Source organism: Anser anser (assembly GCF_964211835.1).
Source record: "Anser anser genome assembly, chromosome: 17".
Lineage (NCBI taxonomy): Eukaryota > Metazoa > Chordata > Aves > Anseriformes > Anatidae > Anser > Anser anser.
Genome location: NC_139738.1, coordinates 3,090,615 through 3,106,576, shown reverse-complemented (window position 1 = coordinate 3,106,576; position 15,962 = coordinate 3,090,615). Strand labels below are relative to the sequence as shown.

Below are 15,962 nucleotides of genomic sequence, written 5' to 3'. Positions count from 1 at the left end.
CTAGAGCAAAACAGAAAGCAAAGGGAGAGAGGTTTTGCTTACTTTCTGCTATTTGCAGGCAGCGTTCCCACCTGCAGGAGGGGCCGTGCTGCACTTACAAGGTAACGATGTCTGCGTTGGCCGCCTGGACTGCGATACTTAGCGGGTCCTGCCCGTCGCTGTCCACTGCATGCTGGTTCGCCCCTCGCTTGAGGAACAAGCAGACCTGGCTGCAGAAAGGAAAGAAACGGCCGTCAGCAGAAATCCTACCTCCATGCCAGAGTGGGCACAGAGCACAGTCCCCCCACAGACAGTCACAGCTCTTGCATGGGCAGATTCCCCCTCTGAACTGCTGTTTGGGATGGAAATCCACCCCAAACCCAGCTCCCCTGCCCACCCCATGACTTTGTGGCAACCCTGAAGCTCCAGCCCAGGGTGACGGAGCAAGTCGGCACGCAAAGGACTTACCCAGTGTGCCCCAGGTACGTGGCATGGTGCAAGGGAGCCCGGCCTCGGCTGTCTCTTTGGTTAACATCTGCCCCGTTCTGCAGCAGGAATTCACAGGCTATCAAGGAGCCCTGGCAAAGTAAAGAGGAATTTTATTTGTAAATTCAGCCCGCAGTACCGAGAGGATGCACGAGCACGTACCAGCCTGTGAGCTGCCTACTGTCAGCGTACTCCAAACTGGAGTCAAGGCCTCCCATTACCAAACACAGCCCCCCAGCCACAAGCACAACATACCCCCATCACGGCTTGAATCAGAGGAGTTTTGTTTTCATCTTCATCGTTCACCCAGTTGACCTCAGCACCATGAGCCAGGGCTTCTGCCATGAGTGGCAGGTTTCGGGCTTGTGCCGCCTTGTAGACCAACAAGCCAGGATGCAGCTCCCGCAGGTCCTCCAAATCTGATGCCTCCTGCTCAATCTCTGCTTCACCGCTTGACTCCTCCGACACCTCGCACTCTGAGAGGGAGAAAGGGATGGAGAAACATGACCCAAAAGCTTGGCATTTCCAATTTGCTGTGTTTCCTGTTGCTTTTGGCACCAAACAGTCCTGGCCATCCCTCCTGCCTCAGGTCTAGCTGCTCCCCACACCACTTCCGTCACCAACCTCTGCATGACACCCACCTTCCTCCGTCACGCTGTCCACCACGGAGCCAAACACCAGGATATCCGTGCTGCCGTCCGTGCTTCCCCCAAGCCCGCTGTCACTGCTCAGACCTGCAGGGCCAACAGAAGACAAACCAAGGCCATTTTAATACCCAGGCACTCCGGTACCAGGCACAGCTGAGACCACGGGGGAAAAGGGCTGCGCAGAACGTCACACACACATTGCACCGGGCGCTGCTGGCAAGGGAGAGGGGACTGCTACCCCACTTAGCCCCACTCAGTAAAACTGCCCAAGGAAAAACTGCAAAGCCTTATGGTGTCCGTGTCCCCACGCTGCCCTTCATGCAGGGATACTCCAACATTGCCATGGCACTTTGGGCTGCTGAGGACAGCACTTGCTGCAATCCATGAGGGTCGCCGTGACGTAGACTGGAGCAGAGCAGCAGCAGAGACAGCTTTGCAGCAGGTTACGCAGTGTCGTTAGCAAATAGAGACACCCCTCTGCTTTTACCACTAAGAATCTTAATTTCCACTCTCATCTGAGCTTTCTCCAAAGTTTTTCAGTTGTCACCGGGGCATTTGCAAAATGCATTGCCCTTGTAGTAGATTATTGACCACGAATGGGCCAAATAATATCAACAATGTTTATTTCAAGCCAAACTCTTAAAGCATCCATTCACTTATTCACCCTTTCTCCACCCTATGGTGCTTCCCACCTTCCCTGGTGAACGTTACAGGGCAGCTGATTACATGTAAGTGGAGTCAGAAGACAGGAGACAACTTGTGCAAGGACACACTGTGTCAGCGGCTGAGCAACTTTGTACCTTCTACAATTTGGATCCACAGCAATCCAGAAAATGACAGAAGGGAAGGAAAAAGCAGTGTTGGCAGTGCCCCTGCAGAAGGCTTTGGGACATCACCTTCATCGTGAGGGATGCCCTGTCCCTTGGGAACACTGGCTGGGCTCTACATCCTGCTGCCAGTCACTGCTCCTACCTTTAAGCAAAATCCTTTCAGAAGTATGCCATTTTTGGTAAAAACTGGTGGAAAAAAACACTGAAGGAAAAATAATCTCAGTCAATTCATAACAAACGTTTGGGGCCAGATTCTTATACAATGCATTAGTGTAGATCCACTTTTGTAATCAGATCTACACTTCCACCTTCTGGGTATCCACCCCCACACAAGAACAGGCTGGTGGCTGAATCTGCAACCTCCAATATTTTGTTAGTGCTCTTTGTGTGGTGTCATTATTACACTGATTGACAATTAACTATAGGCTGTTTTTCAAAGTAACTGCTATGTTTTGCATAGAGCAATGAGTAATTTCCTTAGCATGCCTCAGGAAGCTGTGCCTTCTGATCTCCTACTTGTTTAAAAGAACGAACAAGTGTTTGGAGTGGTGTGTTAATTACTGTCAATCCACCGTTGATTATCTCATCATGCACTCACACTCAGGGTACACGAGGCGTCCTAATCACCTCCAAAAAGGAGCCCAAATTCTCTTCTGACATTAAAAAAAAACGTTCATAAAACTAATGGCAATAGCATCATCCAGAGCCAGGCTTGGATGCAGACGAGCGGACAGCCTTTACCCTGCAAGTATATTTGCTCATGCCATGGACAAACACATGTTCCTGTCCCAGTTAATTACTGGGCAAAAGCTTTCAACATCACTGATCTGTACAAAGCTGCTTGGCAGAACTACACAAGAAACTAGAGACCAGACTCAAGACAGAGTCCCTTGGCCACGGATCAAGCGGCAAAGAAACTCCTGTCACATGAATTTGATGGATTTTTCTGGACTTATGCCTTCTGTAATTCAGATTCATTCACTAAGGAATTTTTGGAGACTGTCCAGTTTTGAAACAGCTTTTACAAGCAGTGAATAATCACCAGATTAGGTGTACGGATTGGACTTGGGAACTTCTTGACTTGGTGAATGCAGCTCTCAGGAAAGGCTTAAAGCAGCACATATCATGCCTGTCTTTTTTGGATTTGCTCTTGGGAAAATTATTGCTTTCTTTTTGTAGATAGCAAACAATCTTTGGTGAGACCCATGCTTTCCATTATACCAGCACGAGTGAAGAGCGACTCCAATGAGTTACAGGGCACTACACTAGATTTACAAAGCAAGAAGGGAGGATCTGGCTCATAGCACATGAATGTTGATATGTCAAATTGCCAGTTCTGCTCCCACTGAATCAGTGATAAAGCTCCGATTTTCTTCCACAGGACCCAGATAAGGCTGCTGAACTCTGCAGTTCTACATTCAAACTATTGTTTCTGCTTGACTAATAATGCTGAATTCCTTGAAACTGGGACAGCCTTTAAGGCGCTGATTCAGACAGGCACTAAAGCACCTGTTTCATCGACTTCAAGAGGTAAAATTCACTTGCACAAAAGGCTGCGATTTTCTGCTGGGCTGACACAGGACCTTAAACTATCGTATGAGCTTCTGAATAACGTAAGTGGCTGAGTTGTTTTAAAAAGTTACTATCCCTCATCTGAGTATAACAACAAGCCATGCTCTTGGTCTGTGATAAATGCAGGGCATTTGAGGTAAACACCTCTTAAATCCTATTTGCCATGTGCTGCCCACATGTGCAGGCTTGGATCCTTCATCTCATCCAAGAGAGCTGTTCCTTTCAGATGCAGCAACTTGACTGCAGGAAACCTCACGATGCTTTTTAGCCTTTCAAACGCCTGCCAGCCTGCCTTCCCCACATCATTTACGTGCTCCAGTTGTTTGGCTGCAAGAAAATACATAACTGCCTCTGATGTTTGGTTTGGAACAAGTAAAATTTGGGCGTCTCTTTTGCTGCTAGCTGCCAGAGCGTCACCTTACCTCCGTCCAGGAGGAACGGCGTACCGCTCCCACCGGGACCAATGCCACTGCCACTCCATGGGCCACCTGTTAGCGGATGCTGCATAGAGATGTGGCTGGCACCTAGAGGAAGGTGGACGGAATATGAGGGGAGTTCATCGTCACAAACACAAAAAGAAAAATTGTCCGCAGTAACGCTTGCTAAAAAAAAGGAAAAAAAAAAGTAAAAGCCGAAACTCAAACCAGAAAAAGACGATGGAATGCACAGTCTGGGAGTAAAAGATGTGGGGAAAAAAATCCCATCCACCAGAATGCAAACACCAGGGACTGACTGACAGGATATTAAAATAACGAGTGCAATAAAAAGAGTGATGGGTTGGAGTTGGTGCAAGTAACTCCCCATCGCTCTTCTGAGACATTTACCCAATGTGTGTGATTTGGTCAGCCGTCTGCCTCTCCAGTGAGGCCGATACCTTGCCTCAAGTCTGGTGCAATGCACACGCCCTAGAACAGCTGGGAGGTAAGGTGTGCCAGAAGCAGGGACACTTTTTCTTTCTTTGTACTTACTGCGTGGGCCAGAGCCAGCACCAGTGTCGAAGTAGGAGAAGAGAGAGTCCAGTTCATCAGGGCAGAAGAGGGAATCTCGACGGAACTTCCTCTCCAGCGTGGCTGCTGTTTTACGGAGCGATTTTGAAGTGCATAGTTAATAACATGCAGATGAACAAATGCAGAGTTCCACAGCTGTATTTACACGGACTGAACTTGCATACCCCAGAATTTTTCAGTGCCATAACCATGCTCACATACACCATCAAAACACAACCACCATAGCTGGTGGTAACACTGCAGACCAAGTCATACCAGAGCTTTCTGAGCAGCCAGAAGCCTTCATAAACGTGGCCTCCATTACAGACCAGGAAGGCAAAATTAAAAGGATTTGCTTTTTTCTTTTGTTAAAAAGCAGGAAGTTGGAATACAAAGGAAGGCAAAGACAGCTTAGAAGTTGCTAGATCACCCAGATATAAAAGATCATAGAACCATAGCATGGCTTGTTTTTGGAAAGGACCTTAAAAATCATCTATTTTCAATCCCCCTGCCATGGGCAGGGTACCTTCCATCAGTTCAGGTTGCCCAAAGCCCCATCCAACCTGGCCTTGAAAGATCTCTTCTGTTAGCCAGAAGAACCTCCTCAAACACGTGGAAAGTGTTAGGAAATGGCTCTGAAGATCTGCATCAAGGTTTGTGCAACAGCATTTTGCTTATACCTCCGGCAGGCTGCAGACCCCAGAGGTGCAGGGCCATGTGTTATGGCAGCAGTGCCCATACCTACACAGGGTGGTGAACAGGCCAACACAGCTCTGTCTGGGGCAGGGAAGTTCCCACCTGACGACAGCATGGCTGGCGATGCGTTGCCTGCTTCGTGGCGGTACTTCCTACGAGCTGTGGGTGCTTTCGTGGCGCTGTTGTGCCTCTGGCACTTCTTCACACACCAGCGTCGAGGTTTCCGCTCGTTCTCTGCCAGAGCCTCCCCATTTGGCAGCTTCTTCAGGAATTTCTTCTCCACATACTTCACCTTGATCCAGGCTTCCTTGTCCTGCCTAAGAGAAGAACAGCATAAAGCTGTGCACAGGGTCACAAGATTCACCTAAAGCAAACAGCCACAAGGGGATAAGGCTGCTATGGGTCATTTTCTCAACCTGGATTTGAGTCCTAAAAGCCAGCGAGGCCTGGATGAAGCAGGCAAGTCTTCTAAAATCTAAAAATATTTCAAAATTTTCACAGCATAACTGCGGAACGCAGCATGTGGCTGAGTGGAAAGGGATGTTCAGCCCCAGCCCACGCCACGTGCTTCAGTTACGTGTATTTGTAAGGTCTCAGCAGGTGTACACCCAGCAAACCCTGGTCGAAGGATGTTTCGGCAGGCTGCTGGCTGGTAACACCACACTGACCTTTCTGAGAGTCAAGCTCAGGCCAGCTGCAGAGGGAACAGGCTGAGGTGTCCAGCCTTGCCCAAGCCATCTGCACCAGGAGGAAGGGAGTTTGGGCCCTCACTGAATGTCAGCCCCACTCAGTCTGGCTTTCCAGAGAGCTCAGGGCAGAGCTGAGGGGTCGGTGTAGGTGGATACCTTCCCACGGGGCTGTAAGGACCAGGGCATGCGCTCAGACTCACCTGGAGCTCCCTGCTGTCGGTTTCTTAAGTCCCAACTCTTCACACTGCGCCTCGTAAATCTGATTCATGGTGCTGTTCCCCAGCTCACACATCAGCTGCAATACAACAGGGAGGGAATGAAATCTTCTGGTGAGGAGTTCTGCCACCAAGAGTCCCTCCACGCCCACCATTTGTCCAACTCTTGGTGTTAAAAGCCAACACTCACTTTCAGTAACTCTGGCTCCCAGGAGTCCAGCGTGAGAGATCGGACTTTGGAGCAATGAACGCCCAGACTCCTGTTTATCCAAAAAGAAAACCAAAATGGTTACATTCCTCAAAACAGATTATGTATCATAAGATGAGCAAAATCAATCCAATTCCTATGCATTCATCTACACAGACATAACTATAACACAAAAGCTTGATATAAAAATCCCCTGCCACAACATTATTCACATTAAAAGCTATTCTTCTGTTCCGTTTATCTCTGAATCATTCTATTTCACTCTCCTTGTCTTTATATCCCTAATGAGAAGGGTTTCCCTACTTGAGGTGCACACTACCAGTGTGTCTGATGGCTCACTAGTGTGAGCTACTGATAGGAGCCAAGGTACTGCAGGTCAGTTTGCTGGCAGAGGCATTGCTCGGGGATGTGTGCGCTCACGGGTGCAGCTATCTGTCATTTTACGCTCAGGAAACAGGTTGAATTGCCACGTATGGAAAGTGAAGAATGAGAGAGAGCGGCAGTTAATTTCTCAGCTCTATAACATAAATCCAGTACAGCAGGAAAAAACAGCCAGGCTTCCTGTTTCAACAGCTCATTTTTTCACAAGTGCTAAAACTGGACTGTGTAAATTAATCCTTTTTCTGCCTTCTAAAGCTGTGTGAACTTAATTAGCTGAAGTCTGTGAAGTGTTTTGCAAACAAGTGCTAAATATCACTACAGCCAAATTATTCAGGCTGTTTCCTGGTGTACTTTGAGCTAGACTCTGCACTTTTGCTACGTGGGCTGCCAACCTCAACTACAGCAGCTGTGTGGGAAGCACAGAGCTTGGATACACACAGAGATGTACCTGCACACAAGTACTGCAGCAAGCAACTATCTTTGAATCCATCTGTACCAACATTATTCAGTTGCAACCCATGCTCCACCTTTTTTCTAGGAGCTTGCAATCTACGGCCCTGGCTGGCAGCACAGAGCACACACGTGCACGGTACCTGTGGATACCAGAGCACTCGATGCACAGCAGGATGCCCAGGTTGATGCTGGCCCAGCGGGGATCTGGCTGACCACAGTCACAGCACTGGTCATTCCCAGGGATGCTCTGCACCCTCTGCAAGATGGTCTCCCCTTTCACGTTGCGCTCCCGCGAGTCGGTAGCGGAATCAATGCTGCTGGTTGATGGGGAAGCAGTCCGGTCCAGTCTCTGCAGGGAACAAAAAGGGGTCTAGGATCTGCAAGGAAGGAATCAGAGCTTTCCATTGCAGAGGCGTTGAGAGGACGCATTATCTGAAGGGAAATGAGCTAGTGCTTGTCCAGGAAACGAAAGGATAAAGCCTCATTAATCTCTTATTGCTACAAGACAGTGCTTCACTCCATCCCTGCTCTGGGAATGTGGCTCGTTATCATGTCGCCTTTCAGTTAGGACAGCCAGCAGCTTGCTGCCTTGGTCCAAACGTTCGCTCACCCACACTGGACCTGTCACAGCCCAAAAGCCTGCTGCTATGGCCCTGACACACCAGTAGGGACCTTCCTTGACGCCTCACTCACTTCAATGTAGTAGCTGTCAGGACTCTCCCGGTATGCAGAAGCAATGCTGGCTTGAACAGCCTGAATCCAGGCCTGACGCAGCTTCTCCGAGTCAGCCTGCAACATGCAGCTCCTGCAAGAGAAAGAAAAGAGTTGGAAGAACAAAAAGAGCGTGTGTTTTGGTCAAAACTGTCCTGCTTCACCCACAGCATAACCTTTCCAATGGGGGCAAGCACCTTGGTTTGGCAGACACAGTGGCAAAAATTAATCCTACAAGCTCGCACTGTCAGAGTTGCTCCCACTTCAAAATCTCCAGGCAGTTTTGGAAAGCTGAGCATTGCCAGTTTCACAGTGTATATATACATTAGGCCTGTGTGCCCTACATCTGGCTTATGCTGGTATCTGATAAGCTTCATGAGGACTCTGGAGCATCCCAGCCAACACTGAATAACGCAGGGCAGCACCTGCTCAAAGCGAATCTCTTGCAGTTCCACGCACACCCCAGCTGCCATAAGGGTGACTTAGGGAATCCACCAAACTTACTTGGTAGGTGAGACGACCTCAAAGCAAAACCTCCTCTCTATGTCTTCACACGGCTTGACAGTACAGAGCCGCAGGTCTTCCACCACTACTGTGAGGACATCCTGAAAGGGTGAGAACAGGCGGCTTTGTCAGCTCCCTGAATCTGTCAGAACTGGGCTTTTCAGAAAGCTCCTCCCCAAACCCTTCTGGTTACCATATGCTGGGTCCAGAAAAAAACAAGCCAGCCCACCAAGGGAAAACTCCTGGGCAATAGGAAGGGGCTGCACAGCACCAAAGATTGGGACAACAAGTGCACGCAGAGGCCAGCTGACTGGGGACATCACCTTCCTCCGCTGATCAGGGATATTTAGACCGCTGCAAACACCACCTGCTGCCACTTAGTTCTCAGCACCGTCTAACTCTGGAGCGTAATAGTGCCTGAATGGGCTTGCGGTCCCTCCAAGCCAACCCCACCCTCCCCACCACGGTGTAGAAGTCCCCAGCGAAGCAGGACACAAGGTGACCAATCTAGCAGGGTCACCTGGGAAAGCCTCACTGACCTTTAGCTTTTTCTGGTACACCAGCTGGCTGTTTTGGATGGAGAACCACCTCCTGAAGGAAGACAGACAACACAGCGAATGAACGGCAGAGCTCTAGACAGGTGGTTTGTTCTGCGGCAGAACAAGATCTCTGCATTTGAGTCTAATTTATTCAAAGAAGCTGAAAACTAACGTCATAAACTCTTGCTTCTCCAGCGCCTTCCCTCAGGGAATAAACAAAGGATCTACAGCCTTAGGGAATGACTCCTGGCATCGAGATGCTGTGCCCTAGATATGGCAGTGTATGTGAAGGAGGAAGGAAGGGAAGGAATAGGGCAGTCCATACTGCTGCCTAAGATGACTGGGGCAAGAAGTCTGTGTGTGCACAGTGGCCCTGGTGCAGGCAGTAAATGCTGTGCCTGTTGGACACGTTCCGCTGCTGGGGCTGGATGGACCTGGCATACCCGGTGTTTATTGAAAAGGCTGCACACCTTGCTGTTTATACAGAATACGCTGTCCACCAGGCTGAGTTCTCAGTAGCCACAACAGACTACAGGAGGCCAAACTGAATGCCAAAGCTCCTGTTTGCTCTGGCTAGAGTAAGGACACGTGTGTTGGGAGGGAGTCTGCCTCCTTAGGGCCAGCTTTCCACTAAAATATAAGTGAGAGAAGGTCCATGTGATGCTGATATCAGGGGTAAGTCCCTGATGTCTTAATCTCCAGTGCTAAATCCAACCCCCCCCCCCCAAGCCATTTCCTCACCCCAAAATACAGCCTAAGGTTTAGCAACCTGATCATCATCCCAGAGGACAATGAAAACTATGGCCACCACCACCAGACCTCAGGAAGGAACATCTGAGTACAAAGAGTCAAAGAGCTTGCAGCAGGCTGTCATTTGAGCCTGTATCATGCCCGTTTTGCAAAGGAACTGGGTTCCCTAGGAAAATGAGATGAGACAGGATTCTCTTTCTTTCGTCACTGCTGAAACATTAAAGAGGGAGATAAAAGGCAACAGCAATAAAGGACTTGACATGTCTGCGGAGAAATGGGAAAATACAGGTAACTGGAGGCCATCCCACCTACGTGGGAGCCCCGTTTGATGAGCTCATGTGGTTCTGCATCTCTGAGCTGCTGTGACAGTAACGATCTGTAACGATTGCTCCAGGAGCAATGCTGCTGTCACACAAAGCAGAGGGGAAAGCTTCTCGTGGTTCTGATCCTGCTCCTGTTCTGCCACCCCCGGGCACACGTTGCTGCCTGGTGCTGCCTCCTAACCTCAGCTGAACTGTGGATTTTGTTGTTTTCTGCCTGCCCCCTGCTCACGAGGGGGAGGCAGCACCGGTAAGTGGTGGAGTGACAGCAGGAGGGCGATGAGTAAGCGCCAGGAGCTGTGAGTTGCTGAGACGCCAGAAGATGTGGCTAAGAGTGGGTGGGACGGAGGAGGCCGTGGGGAGGATGCAGGCTGTGTATCACTAGGATGTAGGAGGATATGGGGGAGGATAGCTCGGATTTGGCGGCCTGGGAAAACCTGGAGCCCTTGACACCAGCTTTACTTCAGACATCAGGAAAATTTGGAAGCCTCTGAGGATCACGTTCCCTCCAGGGTAAATGCCCGATGGTGTGCCCCTTGAATTCACAGCCAGGTGGAGAAGAGAGCTGCTGGAACCGTTTTTCTCTTTCACAAGAACCAAGCTCTCGATGTACAGGTCGTGACATGAACCTGACACACTCCGGAATGACCTTCTCCTCTGCACAGACACGTGGCGTGCCATGAAAGCAACCATGCATGTCTAGGGACAGAGGCTGTAGTCTGCTTATGAAACAGCAAACAGGGAAATCCTAAAAGGCTGCTAAGATTTCATCCGCAATGCCTTCCAGGTAAGCACTGAAATCAAACAGATGATGCACTGGGCCAGAGCTGCTGTTGTAGTTTCTGGATCTTCCAACTGCAAGCTTAGCGCTGAAATGTCAGGGGATAAGAGCCTGAGAGGCAAAAACCATTCTGCTAAATTTGACTGGACTCTCCTTAGCACTAGGGCAAGCCTCAGAGAGGACTCACTGATCTAGCTGACTCTGAGATCTCCAGTAATTTCAGATCTTTTCTCTGTGCAAACACAGGCAGTTTGTGTGCACCCCGCAGACTGTTCACTGAATCACTCAGTGTTTATTTATTCCAAAGCCTAATGAGAGCATATTTCAAGCCTGCTGTGGCATATACTCTGAGTGTATCCCACAGCCAAGTACAGGATCTCATAATATTATATCATTTCTCTGTTAAGTGAGAGGAGGAAATGTGGGCCAAAAAGGCATTGATTTCTTGCATTAGAAACTCACTGGAAGGGTTTAAATCCTGTTGCACAACCAAACATGAAACCCAATGACGCTCTCAAGGGACACTAAACACACAAATATCGAACAAGGCAAGAACATGAACCCTTTGCTTCCACTTTCCCAAGGTCTCTGGCAGCTGTAGAGACTCCTAACTACCGAAGGAGCCATATGAGACTGGCATTCCCGGTGATCTATCAAATGAAATATTTATAAGCAATTAAGAGCAGGGTCAGTGCACAAAAAGCCACCTCAGCTCCCAGCAGCGCAGCTGATGTTCGCACTCTCACGTACCTCCCCCTCCCACAACTGACAGATTTGATACTTGTGGCTCTTGAAAACCGGAAACGTCCTGCTGTTAGATATTTCTCTGAATTGTTACGAATTTAGCTTTCCTATGGTATTAGCTGTCTTCAGAGTCTTGGCCCAGGTATCAGATGGGCTATGAGTTATTACTCACCGATTCCATGTTTTGAACGCATTGCTAGCTCTCTTGAAGAGGTAGCCTTCCATTACCACTCCATTTGGGGCGTCGACGTTAAACTCCACCTTTGAGTCATCGTAGGAGAAGTCCTGCAAATAGAAAGAGACAGACTCTAACGTGGCTACGCCCTGCAGGACCAAGATGGAGACAAGCCTAATAAAAGCATAAAGAGGAAGAAAGCACCTATGGCAAGATCCTGACGTTCAGGCAGGGCTGTCTCTCACAGCACATCCCTTTGCCTTAGTGGGCTGCAGCCTTGAATAGCAGTCAGGAATTGTCCTCATTGCACTAAGCTTATCCGTCCCTATTGCTTGGAGAATGCAGTATGCCTGCTGTGTTTCCCACCCTGGTAGCTGGCACGTAGAAAGGCAGGTAGCTTACAATTGGGAGGATTAAAAGTCCCCAACGATCGGGGCAGCCTGCAATGGGAAGTAAGGTGATGGAGGTGCTTTTCACCTGGCCACGCAACTCCGCAGTGCTGCTGCCTTACCTCTGCTCTGCAGGGGGCCAGGAACAGAGCAAACCCAACCTTCTCGCACAAGGCAAGCCAGCACGATGGTTTCCAGAGGGTAAGAAAGACTGATCGATTCCGTTTTCATTAGCTATCATCATATGCCATCTCCAACCTGCACTCACACGATTCTCTCCGGTATGCTACCAGCCAGAGCCGATTTGTCAGGGCTGGCACTGATCCACCACAGCCCTCACGGACTCTGACAGCTGGCGAGCAAGACACGGAGCGGAGAGCACAGCAGCTGCTCCCGCAGAACACGGGATTACTCTCCCTGGGCAGCAAGCTGCCTCCTTCCCCAGAGAAACCAGGTCATGAAACCTGACTTTCCCCTAACCTGGGGAGCGAAGGCGCGTTTCTCTTCACCCACCGATTTCCCTCTACTGACGCATTCCACCCACCCTTCCCTTTCTCTCGAGTGCAAATATTTTTCCCTGTGCCGCTCGGTTCCAAGACCCAACAGCACAGCGAAGAGCAGCCCCATTAACCTAAGTGCCTTCGAGCTCCGCAGATGAAGACCCTGGCGATGCTGTGTCGCTTGGCAACGCGCACTTCACCCTCATTAGGATGAGTTATTTTCACGTTCGGAGATGCCAGCTCGCCCGGGAGGTGTCATCAGAAGAATAACACTGATACAGAAGGAGGGGATGTAATGGGACAGGTCTGAGTCATTCCTCGGAAAGACAGCATGATGCCCAATTAGCACCGGGAACGCGGCTGGAAGGCACCCAATTAAATGAGCCTGCCCTGCCCCAAATTTTCGTGCTGTAAGGGGGCGATTCCCACGGGGGGTCTCTTCCACAGACGCCTTTCATGTTCGTATTGCAAACAAAGGCTAGAGGAAATTTTCCTCTAACCTGTGGCCATTTGAGTGCGTGATTTCCATAGAGCTGCTCCAAAGTGAGACTTTATAAATTTGGTGAGAATCTGCACGGGTCTACGATAAATCATGCAAATACCCCAAAATAAGGGCTTCGTCGGGAAACACACAGCACAAAAGCCATGCCAAGGGCTTCTTAGAAATGACACCTGGTGGAAGGGGTAAAACCAGGGGCAAGGGTCTAAACACAACCCCGTGATTTCAGCTGCCCTTATGTAACGGTGCTGCGTGGTGTAAGGAGGATGTTTGCTGATGAGAGCAGGAGGAACAGATGGGCCTCATGCGTCAGAGTAAATCCACTGAAAGTCAGCGGAGTCAAGCCAGGTGTGCGTTTAACCTCGTGGAGCCTGCATTGTGTTACACCCCTCTACAGACCGAAGGGCTGAAGCAGAGGAGCCGAAGGCACGTGGAGGCGTTCCTTACCTGTGAGAGAACTCTGACCTGCACCAAACCCAGTTTTAGAAGGAATTAACACAAAAACACCAAGCACATACACAGCTCGTAGGAGCCAGAGCTATCTGGATGGTGCCCAAACCTAGCAGCACGTTGCTAGAAAGATTGACTCGTGCTTGCATTACTTGGATGCTATTTCTCTCCCTCCTCCTCGTTGGTTAGGAAACGTCCCCAGGCCAAATTCTGCACGTGTTTCTGCTGGTGTAATTCCTCAGCAACTCCACTGAGGTCAACACAGCCACTGCAGGGCAGCTGAGGGCAGGATGCCCGCCGGACCCGTAAGCTGGATTTGTGAAGTAGGCTCAAATCAAGGGAGAGCTGAGGAATAAGGAGCAGCCTGCCTCTTGTCCCTGGGCATCCCCCGGGCCGATCCTCAGGGGCAGCTTGCTCCACTCCATTGCACTCTGCTGAGGTCTTTGCTACAAGCTTATGTAGTGAAGGACAAACTAAAGGAAAAGGGGAGGAGAAAAGTAAATCCAGCAATTGTCCCCAGTCAGTATTGGTTTTGCTTTCTCAGCCAGGCAAAGACTGAAAGCAAAAGGTGCAGAAATGGCTCATATAGCCACGAGGTAAAACCATGGCAGGACTCAGGATGGTTTAAGGTGCCCGCCACTCAAATTGCACAACCGTAATTGTCCAAGTCTCAGCACGCTAAAATGAGCTTAAACTATGTCCTTCCACAACAGATTCCTAGGAGGTAGTTCATACAGAGAACATTGCTACCACGGCCATTGGGAAGAGGGCAAATTTCTAGCAGAGGAGCTAAGCATGAGCACACAGATCCCAGCTCAGAAAGCTGCCTGAGATCATCCTGCCCACGGCGATGAAATGCATGGTGGTGTGGCCACAGCTGGACGCAGACAGCTGTGACAACGAATCCTGGCAGACCTGCCATTGATGTCCCCGAGTCTGTTCTGTCCATCGACAAAAAGATTTTAATCTCGTTAGATCTGGGAAATAAGTCAGTCGCAGCTGAGTGACGCTACTCCTGCCAAGCACGCAGCCGGCCGCGCCATCAGCGAGTCTGTGAGCCCTCCTCGCATGGGATAAGAGCATCAGGGGCTCTCTGGCTCCAGGTAGAACTGGGAAGGAGAAACTTCCCAACCTCTCAAGCCAGGCAGCTGTGTCTGGGAGCTGCTGGTGAAGGAACGTGTCACCCATTCCACAACAGACAGTAACCTTCTGGATTCAAACCTCACTTTAAAAGGCCCAACAAGCAGGGTAAGGGCACACAGGAAAAGCTTTTTCTTGTGCCCCCTTTCCCTTTCCTGCTACATGTGACACTAACACATGATTTTCATAGACCACCTTTTACCAATTTCTCCCCATTTTTGCTGTGTACATGGAACAGGAAAGTCTGCTCTCAACGAGTTTGGACCCGTTTATTCAGCCTGCAATTAGCACCTCATTGTCTCTGCTGTACGAAAAACGCTCGACATGGAAAAGGCTTCCTAGGACTGGGGTCTGAATGGCTTGGGTTACAACTGTGCACACAATTAGGAACAGCAGCGACACGTTGGATCACACATTGGTTAAATAAATCCCTTGTCTTCCAAAATAAGAAACCGAATCTCTGCCATCATCTGCTTCCCCGTGTCTTCTACTTCCAGTAAATCGCACCGGCCTGGCCTCGCCGGCCCCGTCACCCTGAGGTTGCACACATGGCTGCCCGGGACCTGATATTCTTTTAGAAAGGATGCCACAATGGTTTCCATGGGAGCACACCGACTGCTGCCGAAGCGACAATGAAGTAACAAATTCCAAGAGACACGTCCGTAGGGATGTGAAAAAGGAATTAAGGGGGGCACTCGAACCAGCAAACGAAAGGAAAAACCCAACACAAGCACAGACACAAACGGATCCAGGAAAGAAAAACAGAAAACCCTATTTAGAGGGCATCTCCTGCCCCCCTCGGTTACAAACTCCCCCGTCCATCTGCACGCAGCATGCACGGGACTGCCCGCACCGCAGAGGCCAGCCAAGCTCTGCCACTTGCTCCTGGGGAGCCAGCGCTTCACGCAGAGAGACGCCTGGCCAAACTAAATACAGCTTCAGTGAGCAGCCTTACCACGGGGGGCGAAGATGCCCCTCATCCCCCCGGATATTTTTGGTAGGGGGACGTTTGCCAGGCAAGGAGCCCTGCCTCAGAGGCACCTGCTGAAGCAGGATGGTCTTTTTTTCTGCCCACCTGGCGCAGGTTCGTTCCTGTCCCAAAGGGCACAACACCTAGCTGAGAACAGAGAGAACCTTTCCTTGAAACACTGACTCCCTTACAGTCCTTTAAAATATATTTCTTATGGCAGCGGCCCTCCCTGGGGAGCCGCAGCATTAGCACGTCACTGTACCACTTCAACGTGCACATCGTGACTGCACTTCTCTGTACGTTTTGACTTTTAGTGATACAGAAACACTCAAAACTAGGCAATCACGA

General features: G+C 49.9%; 1 protein-coding gene across 5 annotated transcripts in view; it reads right to left on the bottom strand.

The window, feature by feature from the left end:
- The window catches only part of ACAP3 (ArfGAP with coiled-coil, ankyrin repeat and PH domains 3), an 81,948-nt gene that overhangs the window by 6,688 nt on the left and 59,298 nt on the right, over positions 1–15,962 (bottom strand). For 3 of the 5 annotated variants that reach the window (XM_083803184.1, XM_083803185.1, XM_083803186.1), the window contains 14 exons: positions 11,664–11,776; positions 8,897–8,948; positions 8,358–8,458; positions 7,836–7,947; positions 7,283–7,491; positions 6,291–6,360; positions 6,086–6,180; positions 5,299–5,513; positions 4,483–4,587; positions 3,937–4,038; positions 1,107–1,199; positions 721–941; positions 448–557; positions 99–209 (listed from right to left, as the gene is read on the bottom strand). In XM_083803184.1, the coding sequence (XP_083659310.1) occupies positions 99–209; positions 448–557; positions 721–941; positions 1,107–1,199; positions 3,937–4,038; positions 4,483–4,587; positions 5,299–5,513; positions 6,086–6,180; positions 6,291–6,360; positions 7,283–7,491; positions 7,836–7,947; positions 8,358–8,458; positions 8,897–8,948; positions 11,664–11,776 (1,709 nt within the window). The remainder of the gene's footprint in view (positions 1–98; positions 210–447; positions 558–720; positions 942–1,106; positions 1,200–3,936; positions 4,039–4,482; positions 4,588–5,298; positions 5,514–6,085; positions 6,181–6,290; positions 6,361–7,282; positions 7,492–7,835; positions 7,948–8,357; positions 8,459–8,896; positions 8,949–11,663; positions 11,777–15,962) is intronic. The other 2 variants (XM_083803187.1, XM_083803188.1) reach the window with 1 other exon arrangement.